The sequence below is a fragment of the Pongo pygmaeus genome, chromosome 3, assembly GCF_028885625.2.
Source record: "Pongo pygmaeus isolate AG05252 chromosome 3, NHGRI_mPonPyg2-v2.0_pri, whole genome shotgun sequence".
NCBI lineage: Eukaryota > Metazoa > Chordata > Mammalia > Primates > Hominidae > Pongo > Pongo pygmaeus.
The window spans coordinates 1,826,799-1,846,420 of NC_072376.2; the positions used below are offsets into that span (position 1 = coordinate 1,826,799).

Below are 19,622 nucleotides of genomic sequence, written 5' to 3' on the forward strand. Positions count from 1 at the left end.
AGAAGCCAACAGTCATGTGGGGTGAGGGAACCCAGACACCCCTAGCGTCCCCCGCAGGGCAACACCTTCCCCTCCTGGGAACCCACCTTGCCAGTCCCAACCCTCCTCAGCTGGACTCCGAGCCCACCCCGTGGAGCCTAGAACCTCGGGCCAGCTCAGGCTCTGCCACCAGCTCTCTGTCATCCTCCCTCAGAGCCGGGCTGTGCTCCCCAAGCCAGGGGTATCCAGCCCCTGCTCTTCATTCTAGGCTACGCAGGCAGCCAGCCCCAGGCCTGTGTCCTCCTGGGGAGCGGGGGTAGGGACCCCTCGGGCGGGGCACTCAGGCGGCTTAGCTGCATGCGGCCCCAGGTCAGTCAACGCAGCCTCTGCACCTCGCCAGTCAGGTACGCAGGCCGCGCCGGGCCGCCCCAGGCCTGCCGCGCACACGGGAGGCTCAGCCTGGAATGCCGTCCTGCCCTCCTCCACCTGAGGAATTCCCGCTCACACCACGAAGCCTCCTGACATCCCGACCCCCGCCGAGACCTCCCCTCTGAGCTCCTGAGCACAGCCCCAGGGGACCCGAGCTGCGCGCTAATGCAAACAGAGGCCTGCCCTCGCCCTCGGTGCGCCCCGTGCCCGCCGTCCCCTGGGCCGCCCCGCGGTGCGACTGGGGGCTTAGCCCGCCCGCCCCGGCTCCCACGCCCTCGAGGCCGCCGGGCGCCCCCGCCCGGCCACGCCCCCTTGGATGCCCCGCTCCGCCCCGAGGGGGCGTGCCCTGCGCCCCCGCGAGCCGGGCGGGGGCCGGGCGGGAGAGGGGCGGGGCCGGGCGGGAGAGGGGCGGGGCCGGGGCGGGGCCGGGGCGGGGCGCGGACCGTCCCCCACTAGCTGCGGCGCGCGGGGCAGCCCAGGCTCAGTGCGCGGTGGCGGCGGCGGTGGCGGCGTCGCAGGCAGCTGGCGCTGCGCGGTCCTGCTCTGCCGGTCGCACGGACGCACCGGCGGGCCGCCGGCCGGAGGGACGGGGCGGGAGCTGGGCCCGCGGACAGCGAGCGGGAGCGGGAGCCGCGCGTAGCGAGCCGGGCTCCGGCGCTCGCCAGGTCGGTGTCTGGGACCGGGCAGGCGCGCGGAGGGGTCCAACGGTGCTCGCGGAGGGGCCGGGGCGCGGCTGTCGCGGAACCACAGAGGTCCCTGCGGCGGGCCGCGCCGGGGCGCGGGCTTCCCGCTCCGGAAAGTTTGCCGCCGCCGCCGCCCTGGGAGGGCTCTGCAGCAGCCAGGGAGGGAAGGGGGAGGAGGGAGGGACCGCAGCGGGGAGGAGGCGGCCGGCGCCAGGCGGCCCGGGAGCCCTGGGCGGCGGCGGCGGCGGGCGGGGCGGCTGGGGGTCGGAGGGGTCGGGACGCAGGAGGCGGCCACCGCCGCTTTCGTCCGTGTCCGCCCCTCTAACGAGCTGCCTGCCTCCTCCTGCAGTCTCCCGAGCGGCGCCCGCCTCCCGCCGGTGCCCGCGCCGGGCCGTGGGGGGCAGCATGCCCGCGCGCGCTGCCTGAGGACGCCGCGGCCCCCGCCCCCGCCATGGGCGCCCCTGCCTGCGCCCTCGCGCTCTGCGTGGCCGTGGCCATCGTGGCCGGCGCCTCCTCGGAGTCCTTGGGGACGGAGCAGCGCGTCGTGGGGCGAGCGGCAGGTAAGAAGGGACCCACTAGGCACGGGAGAGGCCGGCCCGTGCGGGCAGAGGCGTTGGGGACGGGAACCGGCCCCGGGTCGGTGAGGGCGCCGGGTGTGAGTGACGCCCCGGGGTCAGCGCCCGGATTTCGCTGCCTCCTTCCTGGAGAGCGCGGCCAGAGCTAGCGCGGCGACTTGTGGGGCGCCCGGAGCCGCAGCTACCCTCCAAGTGCGAGGCCACCACGGGGATCCAGGCTGGGGGTTGGCGTCCGCAGCCCCGGTCCCCTGCGGCTCCCTAGCCCTGGCCTGTCGGGAGGGCGCGGGGGGCCCCATTTCCACGATTCCCGCTGTTGTTATTCGGGTTCTGCGCAGACGGAAAGTTTCCATTGTTGGCGTCCCCCTCCCCCGGGCCCCAGTTTGTGGCCAGCTTCGGCCAAGGCGAGAGGCCGGACTTCTAAGGGTGGGTGTGCGCGTCAGCGAAGCCCAGCCCCTGCCCGCCCGACGAGGCCGCAGCCTCCAGCGTCCCCGCTGCAGACCCTGCCCCTGCCTGGGGGCCGAGGGCGCTTCCCCGTGGGTGCGGCCGAGCTCCAGGCAAGCGAGGGGCGCGTGTCCCAGCGTCGCGGGCCCTAGACCGGGCTGGCGGTCCAGGTCCCACGGGACGTCGAGGGTCTGAAGGGAGGTCCCGCGGGGCGAGGGGAGGGGAAGGGGCGCCCGGCCGCGGTTCTTCGTGGGCCGGGCCGAGAGCTCCGGTGCCGCCGCCCCATACACCCGCTGCCGGCTCCAGGCGGGCGAGGAGGGCGCGCACAGCCCAGCCCGGCGGCCGCGCGGAGGGAGGCCTTGGCCCGGTGAGCTCGCGCCCCACCCGGGCCCAGGCCCGAACAGCCGCTTCTTTGTACGTCGGCGCGGTCACAGACCGCGCATTGATGGCGGCGCGGCGGCTCGCGGGGAGGTGTGAGCGGCTGCGGGCGCGGCGGGCCGGGGAGGGCGCCTGGAGGGCCGAGGCAGATGGCGGCCGCCCCGCCCGCGCCCCCGCGCCGCTTTCTCCGTCGGCGGCTGCAGCCTCCCGGAACAATGTCATTTTTTTATGAATGAAAGTGGCCCGGCGCTTGAATGTGCGTGTCATTCAGCGGCGTGACAGGGGCCGTCGGGAGGTCAGCGCGCGCTTTTAGCGCCTGCTTGGGCGGCCCCGCTTCCAGGGGTGCCGGAGGGGCGGCCGCGGGGGGAGCCTGGCTTTCGCATTCTCATTCAGATAAAGATATTACTCCCTACGGCCCGGGAATGTCAGCCAGCCCCGGGGAAGGGCGGCGGCCAGGCTGCGGAGCCTCTCCCAGACCCCCTGCAGGCGCGCGGGGCCTCCCCCACTCGCTCCTGGAACGTCCCGCCCCCCCCCCCCGGGGCGGCGCCCCCGCCCCCGCCCGCACTGGAGCTGGTGAAACAGGTAGTGAGTTGATCGGTTCCTTAACAAGATGGGCTGGGCAGTAAAAATACAAAGACCTCGTGAAATGTACTGAGGTCTAGGCTGACGCTTGCCCGGGAACATAAATTATGGAGCCTTGGCTGGCAGGGTTCAAGGGCGGTGGGGAAGGTTTTTGCCCACTGGACTGCCCTGGCCACCCCAGGCCCTGCCAGGACAGCCTCCATCTCCCCAGGGGGCTGTGTTCCTGGTTGGGACCTGGAGGGACCCCCCAGGGTGCAGGGAGGTAGACAAGGTCGGCTCTCCCACAGCCCCACCCCACCCAGCAGGGGTCTGGGGGTGCAGGGCCTTTCCCGAAGGTGCTGGCTGCAACCTCCCCCACCCCTCCTCTGCAGGGCTGGACTTTGAGCCGCGTGGGCCTCTGGGTGGTTCATTAACCTGGGCTGAGCCTGGCCTCCAGGTCCTTGTGTGAGCCTAGGAACCCCTTGTTACCCACCCCGCAGCTCCCCAGCCCTCAGGTCTCACTTGGGGCTAGATCTGGGGCTGGGGCACCCCTTGTTCCAGTTGAGCTTGAGTAGGAGCCCAGGGGCTTGGGGTCTTCTGGAGGAGGGGGGTCTAAAGTCACCTCATCTAGGGAGGCAGGCAGCCCTCACCTGAGTGATTCAGGAGTGAATGAGCCAGGAGTGGAGCCACCTTTGGTGGGGCAGGGGTCGGCCTGGACCTCCAGGCTGCCAGCTCAGGCTTGGGTGCCCTCTTCGAACCTCAGTTTCCTTACCTGCCCAAGAGAACTGATAACAGCAGGCTGTTTGAAGGATTAGGCCAGATAACCTTTAGCCTGCCCAGCCTCCGGATCCCTTTTTTCCTGACTTTATTGTGAAACTCCAGGTGGGGAGACAGGGAGGCTGGACTTTTGGGGGCCCCCTCCTCTTAGGCTATTTTATAACCCCTACCTGGCAATACCTCCTGTACCCCAGAGAGCTGCAGAGAACTTCATGTGCATCCAAAACCAGAACGTGTTGTTCCTTGACCCCAGGCCCTCATCTCACCCCAAAACCCAAATAAACCCCTAGGGCAGCCAGGTCCGAAAGTGAGTCTGGATTTGATCCTTGCTCTCTGGGGTCAACCCGAGGGGCTTATGATGGAGCAAGGCTCCCCCTCCCTCTCACCCATGCTCCCTCACATGCACTGGGCCTCCACTGCAGAGACCCAGAACCTTGAGAAAGGTTCCCCAGGCCAGAATTTGGCCGTCCCCAGCACCCTGGCCTAATGGACATCAGTCTTGGGGCCAGAGACCCAGGGCGGGGAGCACCTCTCACCCCCACTCTCACTCCTCCAGCCATTTCAGGGCATGGTGCCCTCGTGGAGCTCCTGGGCCTGTGGGGTGGGATTTTTACATTGTGCCACAGTGGGGGAAACTGAGGTACGGGACCAGTGAGTGGCAGAGTCGTGGAGACTCTGGGACTAGGAAATGCCCCCCAGGTCCAGCACAGCCCCTCTGGGACACAGCAGAGGGCTGTCGTTGGCATGTGGAGCCCAAGTTGAGGTCGGCACTGTGTGGGGTTGGGGCGCCGGCAGGAGCACGTGTTGTGGGATCCATAGGAAGGTGGGAGCTGGGAGGCGTTGCCTCCTACCCCGCCTTGGGTACAGCAGGAGTTTTGTCTCCAACGTGTTTGGGTACCAGTGTCTGTGTGGTGTCAGTGGGGCCTCCCTTTTGTTGATCAACAAAGAAAGAACCCTTCCTAGGGCTGCTGGGGGCTATAGCTCTCCCCATGCCTGGCAGCTGGGTGGGGTATGGGGGCTCCACCCAACTGCTGACTCCCCAGTGGGAGTCAGACCCTGGGCTTATAGTACCCACTCATGCCCCATGTCACACCGTCCTTCACCTGGTGCTCGCCACCCAGCCCCTGCTGGGGTGCCCTGGCCTCTGCTGGCACCTAGCAGGCAGGCAGTCGGGGGGCAGTCAGGGCTCCACCCTCCCTACCACACACGGGCAGATGGCCACCGGCGTGGCTGGCCTGGGGCTGCTCTGTCCCCCGTCCCCCCGTGCTGGACCAGGCTGAAGCGAATACTTGTGCGGATGGCTTGACCTGTTGTCGCCACTCAGACCAAACCGGAACCAACCGGCTGTTGCCCTTGGGCCAGGGCCTGCAGCTGAGGCTGCCATGACCAGCCTGTTCTCGGCCTTCTGGGGGGCCTCGAGCAGCTCCCAGCTCTGGGTGGTCCCCACAAGACACTGGCCAGGACCGGAGGGCTGGAGGTGAGGCCAGGAGCCCCCCTGACTGCGGGGTCCCCACAGGGGCAGTCCTTGAGCTGTGGGTCCCTGTGGGGCAAGGGCTCCCTCGGATACTTCAGGGGATGAGTGTGGGCCCTTCTGGCTGGCAGGGTCACCCTGGGCACTGGGCGTGTGCGGCTGGATTAGGTGGGTTGGGCAGAATAGGGCCTGGCCAGGCAGCCAGGGACTGGTGTGGCCAGAGTGGGCAGCTGGGCCCCCGAATCTAGGCCACTCGTCTGCAGAATGACAAGTGATGGTGCAACCCGCCCAGCTGGGTCTGAAGAAGGAGGCTGCCTGGGGGACCACCCACCCCCGTCCCGGCCCCAAGCCCAGGACGCCGGCCTGCACGCATTGTCTGGGCCTGGCAGGGAGGCCTAGGGGTGATTGTCCCCCCAGCCCTGCCCATGGTGTGTCCTTGGGTCACAGGCTTTGGTGGCTCTGGGGAACTGGGCAGCTACTGGGGAGGGACCCAGGGGCCACCTGCACATCTGCCCCTGTGGGTGGGCCCCCACCCCAGCTTCTCAGCCCCCAGGGAGGGGCCAGGGCTGCTGACCTACTCTGGCTCTCACAGCTTCCTGCCCCTAGCCTGGTCCTCGTCTGTGAGGGGGCCCCAGTCCCCCTGCAGGCAGCAGGACTCCACCCCCTGGCCCCCTTGAGGGCCCGCCTGGGCCTCCCCAGTCCCCGGCCTGTGAAACCCACTTGGCCGGACCCAGCGCCGTGTTTGTACTTTGCTCTTCCCGGTGTGTTTTCTGTCATGACCGCTGTGTGGAGCTTCCACAAGAGCTGCAGGATACAGAACCTTGCCCGCCCCAGGGAGCCTCCACCCCCACCCTGGCCCCCTCGCACTGCTCTGCCCGGTGAACCCGTGCATCACCCCCCAGATCCGTCCACACAGCCACGTGACCCTGCACCTCCTTCCTTCTAGCCTGTTCTGTTCCCTGGCTGTCCATCTGAACTGCTCTTCAGGCCCATATGGGGTGCGGGGGCCACTGAGAGGGGCGGACCCCTCCTGGGGTGAATGCATCACGAGGGGGCTGGCCGGCCAACCCTGGCACCCCCTCTGAGCTCCATTTCAGCCAGAGGCCAGCAAAGGGCAGCCCGTCCCCTTTGCCCACAGCACCTGCCCGTTGTGGTGCCGCCTGTGAGCCAAGCGTGGATTTTATGTTTCCAAGCAGTTGAACAAATTAAAAGAACGAGGAGTCACACTTTGTGACACTTTGAGATTTGAATTCTCCGTGTCCATAAGTGAAGTGTCGTGGGGCCACCGCCGTGGGGGTGGCTGCAGGTTGTGTGGGGAAGGCGGCTGTCACACCGAGGCAGACCGGAGTCCTTGGGACAGATTGGTTGGCAAAACTGAGGATAGAGACCTCTGGCCCTTTTGGGACACAGTTTCCAGCCCCTGGTCTGGTGGGACCCTGGATCTGGTTTCAGAACCTTCCTCACTCAGGGCCCCTGAGGCTTCCACTGCTGTGTCTGTAGACAGTGCCGGGTTTGGGGGTGCCTGCCTCATGGTCGCCCATCTTGCCCACAGAAGTCCCGGGCCCAGAGCCCGGCCAGCAGGAGCAGTTGGTCTTCGGCAGCGGGGATGCTGTGGAGCTGAGCTGTCCCCCGCCCGGGGGTGGTCCCATGGGGCCCACTGTCTGGGTCAAGGATGGCACAGGGCTGGTGCCCTCGGAGCGTGTCCTGGTGGGGCCCCAGCGGCTGCAGGTGCTGAATGCCTCCCACGAGGACTCCGGGGCCTACAGCTGCCGGCAGCGGCTCACGCAGCGCGTACTGTGCCACTTCAGTGTGCGGGTGACAGGTGAGCTCTGGAGCCACGCCAGCTACAGAAAGGAGCTGAATGCTGGGCTCCCTGAGTCCCTGCGTGGGTCAGGAGCGGCTGGGGGTCTCTCTGGTCATTGGTGGAGAGGAGGGCACCCCCAGGAAGTGCTGCCCCAATGGGGGACCCTGCCCCATCTGGGAGGGGCACCTGGGGGCTTCCTGGGGCAGGTTGGGCATTGGACGTGGCCGTCTCTGCCTTGCAGATGCTCCATCCTCAGGAGATGACGAAGACGGGGAGGACGAGGCTGAGGACACAGGTGTGGACACAGGTGGGAGCAGGGTCCAGGGTTCAGGCCGGCCAGGGTGGGGCCCGATGCCACCGCCAAGCCCTGCCCTCCACAGGCAGCTGGGGGACTAAGGCCCCGGGACAACCTCCCTGGGGTCACCCCGAAGGTCCGGTCCCCTCAGGATGCAGGAGGGGCTGGGCCACTGACATGGCTCTAGATGCCCAAGCCTGGTGGCAGGGCTGGGGTGCAAGGGGACACCCGTGTTGCTGATGGGGAGGCACAGGGCTCTGGGGGTTCCAGGAGCAGGAGGAGGCCAGGGCTGGCCTGTGGGGCTCTGGTGTTGGCTATAGGTGAGGTGGACCCCGCAGATACGAGTGCAGCAGGGCAGGGCGCTCAGGTGGCTGCCGTGGGGTGGATGGACCCAGGGTGAGGGCGCCGGGGCACCTACCACAACCCGTGGCGGGCAGGGTGACTGGCAGGAGGGTGGCTGGTGGGTGGGCTGCAGCTGTGGGAGAGCAGTTGGGGACGATGCCTGGTGTCCCGGCCTGGAACGGTGGCAGGCAGACTTTGCCAAGTTGTAGGGCGGGGAGGTGGGGCTTCTGGTTTCCGAGGGAACTCTGAGGGGAGTGCGTGCAGGTGAGGGTCATCGTGGCACAGACATGGGGGGCAGTTACGACTTGCGGACTGATGGTGTGTGGGCTGGGTCCCTGGGCCAGCGGGGTGAGCAGGTGAGGAGGGGAGGCTGAGTCCATGAGAGAAACTGAGCTGGGGGAACTCACCCTGGGGGTCTCCAGGAGGCCTGGGAGGGAGCTCAGCATCCTGGGGTGCCTCTTTCCAGCCTCTGTCCGCACTGCTGCTTGCTGGGCCTCAGTGCCCCTCATGGGCGTGTCCCCGGAGGGGGCTGGCAGTGAGGTCACTGAGGGGAGGGCTGCTTCCCTCCTGGGGAATGCCAGCCCATCCTTGCCTGGAGTCCCGGCCGGAAGGCAGCACCAGCCCTGAGGAAGGAGAAGAACCAGTTGGGCTGTGAGGGAGGGGTGGTGGGAGCCCTGGACATCGAGATGCGAAGAGGCAGGGCCTCCAGGGTGCCACTGTCTCTAGGTGCCCGCCAGACTTGGAGCTCTGCAGAGGGTGGTGTAGGGTCTCTGATTCCCGTGGGCCCATGCTGCCCAGCTGCCTCCAAGGCTCCTGGCTCTGCAGGCGACTGGGCTCCTCTCCTGGTAGACTCCTCCCAGGTCCTGGCTTGTCCACTAGATGGGCCTGCCCCCTGGGTCTTCAGTCTCCCTGTTGGTGGGCCTGGCCCCAGCACGCCTCTCTGGGCAGGTGGGCTCCCCCGGACAATGCCCCGTGACTGCACAGGTCCAGGCAGAGCACCCTGGAGGGGAGGGGAGGGGACACATGGCCCAGCTCTGAGAAAGCCCTGGGGAGGGGACAAGATGTGGAGGCTCCTGGGAACCTCATCCCGCCCTCTTCCTACACAGTACAGGAAACTGAGGCTGGGGGTGGGCAGGGACAGCTTTGGGAAGGAGGTTGTTCAGAGGGGCCTCTGCTGCCGCTCAGGTCATGGCCTTCACATGCACCTCGGCCAGCAGGGGCCCCTTACTGGACTCGGCCCGAGCGGATGGACAAGAAGCTGCTGGCCGTGCCGGCCGCCAACACCGTCCGCTTCCGCTGCCCGGCCGCCGGCAACCCCACTCCCTCCATCTCCTGGCTGAAGAATGGCAAGGAGTTCCGCGGCGAGCACCGCATCGGAGGCATCAAGGTGGGTGTGGCGGGGTGGCTCTGGGCCTGGCAGGCGCGGTGGTTGCCGCCTCCGCTCACTCACTCGTGCCCCGCTGCAGCTGCGGCACCAGCAGTGGAGCCTGGTCATGGAAAGCGTGGTGCCCTCAGACCGCGGCAACTACACCTGCGTAGTGGAGAACAAGTTTGGCAGCATCCGGCAGACATACACGCTGGATGTGCTGGGTGAGGGTCTTGGGGCGGCACGGGGGTGGGGGTGGCGGTGGCGGCGAGGGAGGGGGTGGCCCCTGAGCGTCATCTGCCCCCACAGAGCGCTCCCCGCACCGGCCCATCCTGCAGGCGGGGCTGCCGGCCAACCAGACGGCGGTGCTGGGCAGCGATGTGGAGTTCCACTGCAAGGTGTACAGTGACGCACAGCCCCACATCCAGTGGCTCAAGCACGTGGAGGTGAACGGCAGCAAGGTGGGCCCGGACGGCACACCCTACGTTACCGTGCTCAAGGTGGGCCACCGTGTGTGCATGGGTGCCGCCGCTGGGGCCCCTGGGCTGGCCCCAAGGGTGCCCCTTGGCTGGGGGTTGCGTGAGGATTTGGGCCTTAGGGGTTGGAGCTTCGGGGGAAGAAGCTGTGGGGTGCTTGTGGGGCCAAGTCTCAGCCACCCCACACCTCAGGGCCATAGGCAGCTGCGCTGGGACCCGTTTCCATGTCTGCAGAGGGCCAACCTCGGCAATTGAAGTCCCTCACATGGAGCTGCCCACAGGGGCCTCTTGGGGGTGGGTGCGGCTTGGGCAGCAGTGGTGCCCCAGGACAGGAGGGCAGTGTGGCCAAGCCTCCAGGCCCCCTCTGGACCTCAGAGTCGGTGGCTGAGCCCCGACCTGGCCAATTGGCTGTCGTCAGCTGTGTGCAGTGGGGCCCAAGCTCACTGTCTGCCCGCCTCCTGAAGCCCTTAGCTTTGTTCCCATGGCTGCCGGGTGGGGGCCACTGAACTGGGACGGTTGCGACACTCAAAGCCCAAAGAGAAACATCTGTTCAGAGAGAAGACGGTCTTATGGGGGCGGGGAGCAGGCGCAGGGCGAGGGTGGAGTCCAGACCCCGCCCAGAGAGGCCGCCTCGGGCCCTGTCCAGGGTACAGGTTCTGCAAGAGCCCGGGGGAGGGCAGGCCAGTGACCAGAGGTTGTTTGAGGGTCTGGGCTGGATTGTTGGGGTGGAGGCAGAGACTTGCATCCTGTGAAACCACAGCCACCGTGAAGTGCCTCCACGCCTCCTCCAGGCAGCCTTCGGGGCTGACGCAGCCCAGCCTCGATCTGTACCTTGGGGGTCTCCCACATCCTGCCTCGTGCCCGGCGGGGCTGCCTCAGGGGCGTGCCTGAGCCAGGTCTCTTGTCCCCGCAGTCCTGGATCAGTGAGAGTGTGGAGGCCGACGTGCGCCTCCGCCTGGCCAATGTGTCGGAGCGGGACGGGGGCGAGTACCTCTGTCGAGCCACCAATTTCATAGGCGTGGCCGAGAAGGCCTTTTGGCTGAGCGTTCACGGGCCCCGAGCAGGTAACGACTCTGTCCCATGCCGGCCGGCACAAGAGCTCCAGCTCCAAGGCCCTGGCCGCGCGCCCTGCACGCCCCGCACGCCCAGCCCTGCTCGCTCCCGCCCCCGGCTCGCGCTCCGCTCGGGGCCGCCTCGGCAAGGCTGGCAGCTCCAGCCTCCACGGTGACCGCCCGCTTTGAGCCCTGTGGCCTGCGCCGACCCTTCCCGCACGCCTGCGCTCCCCACAGGAGGTGCCCGGTGCCCACCGGGCCGGCTCCGTGCCGTCTGTGAGCGCCCCTTTGCGCCTCTCTCCGCCCCCGCCCGCTGCCTGCTCGCTTCCGCAGCCTGTGTGTCCGTGTGTTCATCCTCCACCTGCACCCGCCCGGCTCTGCGCTAACCCGCATGCTGCCTGTCCGCCTGCCGCTCACCTGGGACAGAGGACTCGCCGGTGGAGGGGCCTGGCTTCGGGCTCAGTACCGGTGCACCAGGCGGAGGGCCCTCGGCCGCGTGGCGGTGACCAAGTTGGCGGTGTCTGAGGAGTTGGTGGTGGCGGCGTTTTCCTTGCAGCGGCTGGATCCTGCCGTGTGGACTCTGTGCGGTGCCCGCAGGGCGGTGCTGGCGCTCGCCTATCGCTCTGCTCTCTCTTTGTAGACGGCGGGCGCTAACACCACCGACAAGGAGCTAGAGGTTCTGTCCTTGCACAACGTCACCTTTGAGGACGCCGGGGAGTACACCTGCCTGGCGGGCAATTCTATTGGGTTTTCTCATCACTCTGCGTGGCTGGTGGTGCTGCCAGGTACCGGCTTCTGCTGCTGCTGCTCCGCACTGGCTCGGGGACGCTGGTTCGGGACACGCCAAAGCCGCCAGGACGGACGGGAATCCTGTGGCTTATGGCCGTCCCGCTCCTTGAGCCCTCACACCTGGCCCTGTGCCCAGTGTGGGGACAAAGTTGGCCTGGCCCAGTCCTGGTCCCAGAGGGGCCCCCTCAGCCCCCTCAAGCCCGCTTCCCATCTGGGTCCCCAAAGGCCCCTCCTGCGGCTCTGGTGTCTCCCGGGCGCCTGGTGGCGGTGTGGGACTGGCTGGCTCTGCTGGGCTCCTCCTCTCCAGGGTCTGGCCCTCTAGACTCACCGGCGTTACTGACCGCAAGACCCTCCAGACAAGGCGGGTGCTGAGGTTCTGAGCCCCCTCCCGCTCCCAGTGGTGCCTGCGGCTCTAGGCCAGGGGCGTCCATGGGAGCCCCGGGGCGGGGGGCCAGGCCAGGCCTCAACGCCCGTGTCTTTGCAGCTGAGGAGGAGCTGGTGGAGGCTGACGAGGCGGGCAGTGTGTATGCAGGCATCCTCAGCTACGGGGTGGGCTTCTTCTTGTTCATCCTGGTGGTGGCGGCTGTGACGCTCTGCCGCCTACGCAGCCCCCCCAAGAAAGGCCTGGGCTCCCCCACCGTGCACAAGATCTCCCGCTTCCCGCTCAAGCGACAGGTAACAGAAAGTAGATACCAGGTTCTGAGCTGCCTGCCCGCCGGGCCTCCTGGAGCCCCCCCTCGGCCCACGCTTGTCCTGGGCTGTGTGAGTCCTCTCTGCAGCCAGGCGGGCTCCCCTCTCCTTGTCTCTGGTCGCCATGTAGAGCCTAGGGTACTTTGGGGCGCAAAACATTCTAAAAATCTTCATTCAATGCTGGTGGAAGTCAGAACGCCCCCCCCTTCTGGCCCAGCACTGACCCCCGGCTGTACCTCCATGCCCTGTCGCCCACGCGGCACCAACCTGCCCCTGCTGACCCAAGCAGGTGTCCCTGGAGTCCAACGCGTCCATGAGCTCCAACACACCGCTGGTGCGCATCGCAAGGCTGTCCTCAGGGGAGGGCCCCACGCTGGCCAATGTCTCCGAGCTTGAGCTGCCTGCCGACCCCAAATGGGAGCTGTCTCGGGCCCGGTCAGTGGTGCTGAGGGCCAGCGTTGGCTGTAGGGGGCTTGGTGGTGGGGGTGAAACAGCCACCAGTCAGAGGCCCGGCTGGGTTTAGGGGCCATCAGGGATGTGGCGGATGTTGGGTGTGGCTGGGGCTCTGTGGAGATGCTCCTGGGACGGGTGCATGGCAGGGACTGCCTCTCTCAAGGTGCCCTGTCTGGAGGGGCAGCAAGGGTGGGAGACTGTGGGTGACACTCTTCGTCCTTACGAGCAGGCTGTAGGGGGAGCATGGAGGGCTTCCTGGAGGTGGTGGCTCTGGGCCTCAAGGGCTGGGCCAGGCTGGGGTGGGGACTGTGGTGGGCTGAGAGTAGGTGAGTTTGAACGCTCATGGCCCCTCTGCCTCCACTGCCAGGCTGACCCTGGGCAAGCCCCTTGGGGAGGGCTGCTTCGGCCAGGTGGTCATGGCAGAGGCCGTCGGCATTGACAAGGACCGGGCCGCCAAGCCTGTCACCGTAGCCGTGAAGATGCTGAAAGGTGAGGAGGGGGTGGCCAGGGGTGCAGAGCAGGGCTGGGGGCGCCGCCGCCGCCGCCTGACACAGGCCCCCCGCTCCTTGCACAGACGATGCCACTGACAAGGACCTGTCGGACCTGGTGTCTGAGATGGAGATGATGAAGATGATTGGCAAACACAAGAACATCATCAACCTGCTGGGCGCCTGCACGCAGGGCGGTAGGTGTGGTAGCGGTGGTGGTGCCGGGTGGGCGGCCCTCCTGGGCCTCGCAGCCCCTCTGAGGAGCCCGTGTCCCCAGGGCCCCTGTACGTGCTGGTGGAGTACGCGGCTAAGGGTAACTTGCGGGAGTTCCTGCGGGCGCGGCGGCCCCCGGGCCTGGACTACTCCTTCGACACCTGCAAGCCACCCGAGGAGCAGCTCACCTTCAAGGACCTGGTGTCCTGTGCCTACCAGGTGGCCCGGGGCATGGAGTACCTGGCCTCCCAGAAGGTGAGCAGGGCAGCAGGTGTGGGTGGAGTAGGTTGGGCCCTGTCCTGAGATGCTGGGAGCAGTGGGGAGAGGTGGAGGGGCTTCAGCCCTGCCTCCCACCCCTTCCCCAGTGCATCCACAGGGACCTGGCTGCCCGCAATGTGCTGGTGACCGAGGACAATGTGATGAAGATCGCAGACTTCGGGCTGGCCCGGGACGTGCACAACCTCGACTACTACAAGAAGACAACCAACGTGAGCCCGGCCCTGGGGTGGGGGGGGGTGGGGGCCATGCCAGGAGGACGCCTGGCGCCAACACCGCCTTCCCACACCCTCCCAGGGCCGGCTGCCCGTGAAGTGGATGGCGCCTGAGGCCTTGTTTGACCGAGTCTACACTCACCAGAGTGACGTGTATGTGTCCTCCAGACCTCTGGCTTCAGGGGTGGAGGCGGGAACTGGGCAGAGCCAGGACCCCAGCTGCAGCCCCCAGGCCTGTGCCCCGGAGCTCTTGGGTGTGGTTTCTACCCCTCCCTGGGGGCAGCAGCGCAGCCCCTGGCCTATTCCCCTGGTGCCCGCCCAGGTGTCTGTCCTGGGAGTCTCAGAACAGCCTGACCTCGCCTCCCCCTGCAGCTGGTCCTTTGGGGTCCTGCTCTGGGAGATCTTCACGCTGGGGGGCTCCCCGTACCCCGGCATCCCTGTGGAGGAGCTCTTCAAGCTGCTGAAGGAGGGACACCGCATGGACAAGCCCGCCAACTGCACACACGACCTGTGAGCAGCATCCCTGGCCCTCCACTGGGTCTCAGGGGTGGGGTGCCCTCCGGGGCTAGGCGGGGGAGGGACTGGCAGCCCTTCAGGCTGTTCCTGAATAAGGTGGGAAGTAGCGGGGCTCACTCCTGAGCGCCCTGCCCGCAGGTACATGATCATGCGGGAGTGCTGGCATGCTGCACCCTCCCAGAGGCCCACCTTCAAGCAGCTGGTGGAGGACCTGGACCGTGTCCTTACCGTGACATCCACCGATGTGAGTGCTGGCTCTGCCCTGGTGCCACCCGCCTATGCCCCTCCCCCCACCATCCCCGGCCATCCTGCCCCCCGGAGGGCTGAGGTGTGGGGCGGGCCCTCTGGGGCACAGCCTGGGCACAGAGGTGGCTGTGCGAAGAGGGGCTCAGTGGGACAGCGCTCACCCCGCCTCCCACCAGCAGGAGTACCTGGACCTGTCGGCGCCTTTCGAGCAGTACTCTCCTGGTGGCCAGGACACCCCCAGCTGCAGCTCCTCAGGGGATGACTCCGTGTTTGCCCACGACCTGCTGCCCCCGGCCCCACCCAGCAGTGGGGGCTCGCGGACGTGAAGGGCCACTGGTCCCCAACAATGTGAGGGGGTCCCTAGCAGCCCACCCTGCTGCTGGTGCACAGCCATTCCCCGGCATGAGACTCAGTTCAGTGCAGATGGAGAGACAGCTACACAGAGCTTTGGTCTGTGTGTATGTGCGTGTGTGTGTGTGTGTGTGTGCGTGTGCGTGCACATCCGTGTGTGCCTGTGTGCGTGCGCATCTTGCCTCCAGGTGCAGAGGTACCCTGGGTGTCCCCGCTGCTGTGCAACGGCCTCCTGACTGGTGCTGCGGCACCGAGGGGCCTTTGTTCTGGGGGGGACCCAGTGCAGAATGTAAGTGGGCCCACCCGGTGGGACCCCCGTGGGGCAGGGAGCTGGGCCCGACATGGCTCCGGCCTCTGCCTTTGCACCACAGGACATCACAGGGTGGGCCTCGGCCCCTCCCACACCCAAAGCTGAGCCTGCAGGGAAGTCCCACATGTCCAGCACCTTGTGCCTGGGGTGTTAGTGGCACCGCCTCCCCACCTCCAGGCTTTCCCAGTTCCCACCCTGCCCCTCAGAGACTGAAATTACGGGTACCTGAAGATGGGAGCCTTTACCTTTTATCCAAAAGGTTTATTCCAGAAACTAGTGTACATTTCTATAAATAGATGCTGTGTATATGGTATATATACATACATATATATAAAATATATGGAAGAGGAAAAGGCTGGTACAACGGAGGCCTGCGACCCTGGGGGCACAGGAGGCAGGCGTGGCCCTGGGCGGGGGAGGGAGGCCCCAGGGGGTCTCACCCATGCAAGCAGAGGAGCAGGGCCTTTTCTGGCACCGCAGTTTTGTTTTAAAACTGGACCTGTATATTTGTAAAGCTATTTATGGGCCCCTGGCACTCTTGTTCCCACACCCCAACACTTCTAGCATTTAGCCAGCCACATGGCGGAGAGTTTTAATTTTTAACTTATTAACAACCGAGAAGGTTTATCCCGCCTATAGAGGGACGGCCAAGAATGTACGTCCAGCCTGCCCCGGAGCTGGAGGATCCCCTCCAAGCTTAAAAGGTTGTTAATAGTTGGAGGTGATTCCAGTGAGGATATTTTATTTCCTTTGTCCTTTTTCAGGAGAATTAGATTTCTATAGGATTTTTCTTTAGGAGATTTATTTTTTGGACTTCAAAGCAAGCTGGTATTTTCATACAAATTCTTCTAATTGCTGTGTGTCCCAGGCAGGGAGACGGTTTCCAGGGAGGGGCCGGCCCTGCGTGCAGGTTCCGATGTTATTAGATGTTACAAGTTTATATATATCTATATATATAATTTATTGAGTTTTTACAAGATGTATTTGCTGTAGACTTAACACTTCTTACGCAATGCTTCTAGAGTTTTATAGCCTGGACTGCTACCTTTCAAAGCTTGGAGGGAAGCCGTGAATTCAGTTGGTTCGTTCTGTACTGTTACTGGGCCCCGAGTCTGGGCGGCTGTCCCTTGCTTGCCTGCAGGGCCATGGCTCAGGGTGGTCTCTTCTTGGGGCCCAGTGCATGGTGGCCAGAGGTGTCACCCAAACCGGCAGGTGCGATTTTGTTAACCCAGCGACGAACTTTCCAAAAAATAAAGACACCTGGTTGCTAACCCGGCCCTGTGCTGTCTCCAGTTATTCTGGGATAGGGGAGGGAGGGGTCACTGTCTGCCAGGTGGTCCCAGTTGCGCGGGATGGATGCTGGCAGCAGTACCGAAGGTCACTGGTGGTCTGGGAGCCCCAAGGGTAAGGAGTGTTTATGGGAGAGGCCTGGCGGAAGGGTGCCTGGGGGTGCACCGTCCTGGCTGCTCCCAGCTCGTGGGTTCCTGAGGTGGTGGTGGGGCGGGGCGGAGGGTCCTGTCTCACTAGCTCTGAGGCAGACCTTCCCTCATCACCCCACCCCTGGCATCCGCCTTCCCAGTCAGCTGGGGAGCTTTCTGGGCATCCCCCTATGGAGCCAAAAGTAAGCAAAGCCCTCATGGGGCCCTGGGGGCTACACAGGTGGCCACTCTCCTCCAGATCAGCTCTCTGCCCTCCCAGGCCGGGCATCAAGTGCCCCCAATGCCTTGGGCTCCATCAGGGTCCCCCACAGTGATACAGCACCTTTGGGCAGATGAGGTGCTGATGGGGGTGCTGAGAACCCAGAGATGGAATCAGGCCCTTGCCCAAGTTCATAGCCCTAGCAGGGTGGGAGGACAACATGGTGAGAGCAAGTCTGGGAAGGCTTCCTGGAGGAGGCGTGCCGTCTCTCCTGACTCCCCACCACCCTCTCTGCTGTCCTCCCTTCTGCTATCCTCCCTCTCGTCCTCCCCTCTGCTATCCTCCCTCTCGTCCTCCCCTCTGCTTTCCCCATCTCTGCTGTCCCCACTTCTGTCGTCCTCCCTCTGCTCTCCTCCCCCCATCCCCTCTGCTGTCCTCTCTGCTGTCCTCCCTCTGCTCTCCTCCCCTCTGCCGTCCTCCCTCTGCTCTCCTCCCCTCTGCTGTCCTCTGCCGTCCTCCCTCTGCTCTCCTCCCCTCTGCTGGCTCAAGAGCAGGGTTTCCCAACCATGGGCTGCATGAACTCTGGCTTCTAAAATACTCTGGCTACAAACTCACCTTTCAGGTCAGGGGGCGCTCCTGGCCCGTTTCCTGGGCAGGCAAGGGTTTAACTCAACCCCATTCAGGGAACTACATGTGGGCATGGGCCTGGTGGAAGCAGCACAGTGATCTCACAAGGGACTCTGCATCCCTAATGCCCCCACTTGCCCAGAAACCCCATGCTGGGCCCCAGAGGCAGGCCTGGCCATGGGACGCCTGGTGACAGTGGCAGGATGGGGAGGCCCACATGGGCCTGAAGGGCACAGGCTGAGGCCTGCAGGGCAGTGGGGGGACCAGGCCAACAGGCAGGCAGTTCCAGCATCCACACCAAGGCAGGCAGAGCACGGGGCTTGAAGCGCAGGCCGGGAGCGCCCCCTAGCGCTGGCTGGGCAGTGTCCCTTCTACGACCTAATGCCCCTCTCCCGTCAGCGCCCTGGTGGACCTCTGGTGGGCACAGTGGGACCCTGAATGGGTGCTGGGGACCAAGGGGCTGGGCCACCGGGAGAACAGTGGCCCATGAAGGTGCTGGTGGGCCAACCCCCTCCTTAGAGCGCTTCCTTAGCGACCCCAGGTGGCAGGGCACGGTCCTCGAAGCTGCCCCACCAGGGGCTCCCTGGCTGCCTCCCCCTGTCCCATAAGAAGGTGAGCCCATGAGAGACCCCAGCTGTCAGCACAACTGAACCTCCACCATCAGGGTGCCCTCTAGTGGTTGGGTGTGCTCTAGGCTGGCAGGGTCCCTGCCCTTGCTGCCTGCCGATGGCTTTCTGAGAGGGATGTGTCTCATGGGAGGCCCAGCTTCCAGGACACAACTGGTGGCTCCTGGGGTCACCAAGGGCGCCTGGTTTGTTCACAGCTCTTTGGGCTGCTGTCCCCATGAGTGAGCACCTCCCACCCCAGCTGTGGGTCCATCATTTCCTCTGATTAATTAGGGCCTAGGGGTCAAGGGAGGCCCCGAGGGAGGGCCCTCAGTGTGAACAAACCAGCAGCCAGGGCCACAGAGAAGCCCGTGAGGTGCCCACAGGGCCTGGTCCCAGTGTGGACAGAGCACCTAAGGGATGGCTTCTGTCCACTGAGAAGGGTCGGGAGCCAAGACGCCACACTGCTATCCTGGTGCTGGAACCATCCACGCACTCCTGCAGCCGGGCCACGCTGAGGCAGGTAGGCACCCAGAGGTCCAAGCTGGGGGCTGCCCTCCATGGCCCCAGGCCATCACACGTCCCTCAGGGCGTCTGGGCCCTTCCTGTGGGCTGGACTGCAGGCTGAAGGCCCTGCCTCGTCCAGGACTCTCTAGGGCAGTACTCGGCGCTCTTTCCCCTCAGCTACCTGAGGAGTCTTTCAGAAGAGCTGGCCGTCCTGGGTGACACCTCGGCCAGGGTCCCAGCCCCTAACCCCAGAACTCCCAAGAAGTCACTGAGGTCCCCAGAGCAGGGAGAGCATGACCAGGTGGCAGGGCCACTGGCCTGGAGAACATCCCACACTGTTCCTTGAGCAGCTCACGCTGTCACAGGACCTGGGGACGTGGGTCTCCTGACCCTGCAGGCCCACCCTGCAGAGCAGGAAGCGTGAAGCCAAGGGCTGAACCCATGGAGGGCGGCCCAGCACTCTAACCCCCAGGGATGGTGAGGCTCCTTCTGGAACTGGCCTCACAGCCACACGCGCCCGAAGGCCAGCCCTTGCAGCCACGTGGACAGCTCTGCCGGCTTCCACTCGCTCCTGTGTGCCCAACGGTTCAGAAATATTATTACTCTGCACTGTTACAGGAACACAGATTTGATGTTTTAATAAAAATACGATTTCTACAAAAGGTGCTTAACACGGCCCAGGACGGGTTGTCTGGTGGAGTAAGCCCTAGGACCCCTGAAGGATGCACAAAGACAGAGCCGGCTCGCCAGCACACTCCTGCCAGCACTGGGACCCACTGCGAACAAAGACAGAGCCTGCTCCCCAGCACGCTCCTGCCAGCACCAGGACCCACTGCGAGCCACTGCGAGGTGTCCTTCATTTTAAAAAAAGTCTGGATTGTGACATTGCAAAAGGAGTCTGAAAGCCATATGCCCAATTCCTGAATCCCTACGTTAGAACTGAGAGTTTAGGCCAGGCATGGTGGCTCACGCCTTGTAATCCCAGCACTTTGGGAGGCTGAGGCGGGTGGCTCACCTGAGCTCAGGAGTTCAAGACCAGCCTGACCAACATGATGAAACCCCGTCTCTA

At 65.4% G+C, this 19,622-nt stretch overlaps 1 protein-coding gene across 20 annotated transcripts; it reads left to right on the top strand.

The window, feature by feature from the left end:
* Positions 1–881: 881 nt before the first annotated feature.
* FGFR3 (fibroblast growth factor receptor 3) lies at positions 882–16,447 on the top strand. 20 transcript variants are annotated; one of them, XM_054485472.2, is made up of 18 exons: positions 882–1,073; positions 1,441–1,651; positions 6,847–7,116; positions 7,340–7,405; positions 8,950–9,122; positions 9,202–9,325; positions 9,411–9,601; positions 10,491–10,641; positions 11,903–12,093; positions 12,395–12,543; positions 12,929–13,050; positions 13,136–13,246; positions 13,327–13,517; positions 13,628–13,750; positions 13,836–13,906; positions 14,126–14,263; positions 14,408–14,513; positions 14,692–16,447. In XM_054485472.2, the coding sequence occupies exons 2-18, from the start codon at positions 1,543–1,545 to the stop codon at positions 14,839–14,841; spliced, it is 2,436 nt and encodes an 811-aa protein (XP_054341447.1). In that variant the 5' UTR covers positions 882–1,073; positions 1,441–1,542; the 3' UTR covers positions 14,842–16,447. The 20 variants fall into 20 exon arrangements, with proteins under 20 accessions (XP_054341447.1, XP_054341448.1, XP_054341439.1 ...); XM_054485473.2 differs by lacking the exon at positions 10,491–10,641 and adding an exon at positions 11,270–11,414 and having other exon boundaries at positions 8,953–9,122; XM_054485464.1 differs by having other exon boundaries at positions 892–1,073; positions 8,953–9,122; positions 12,398–12,543; positions 14,695–16,447.
* The last annotated feature ends 3,175 nt before the right edge of the window (positions 16,448–19,622 follow it).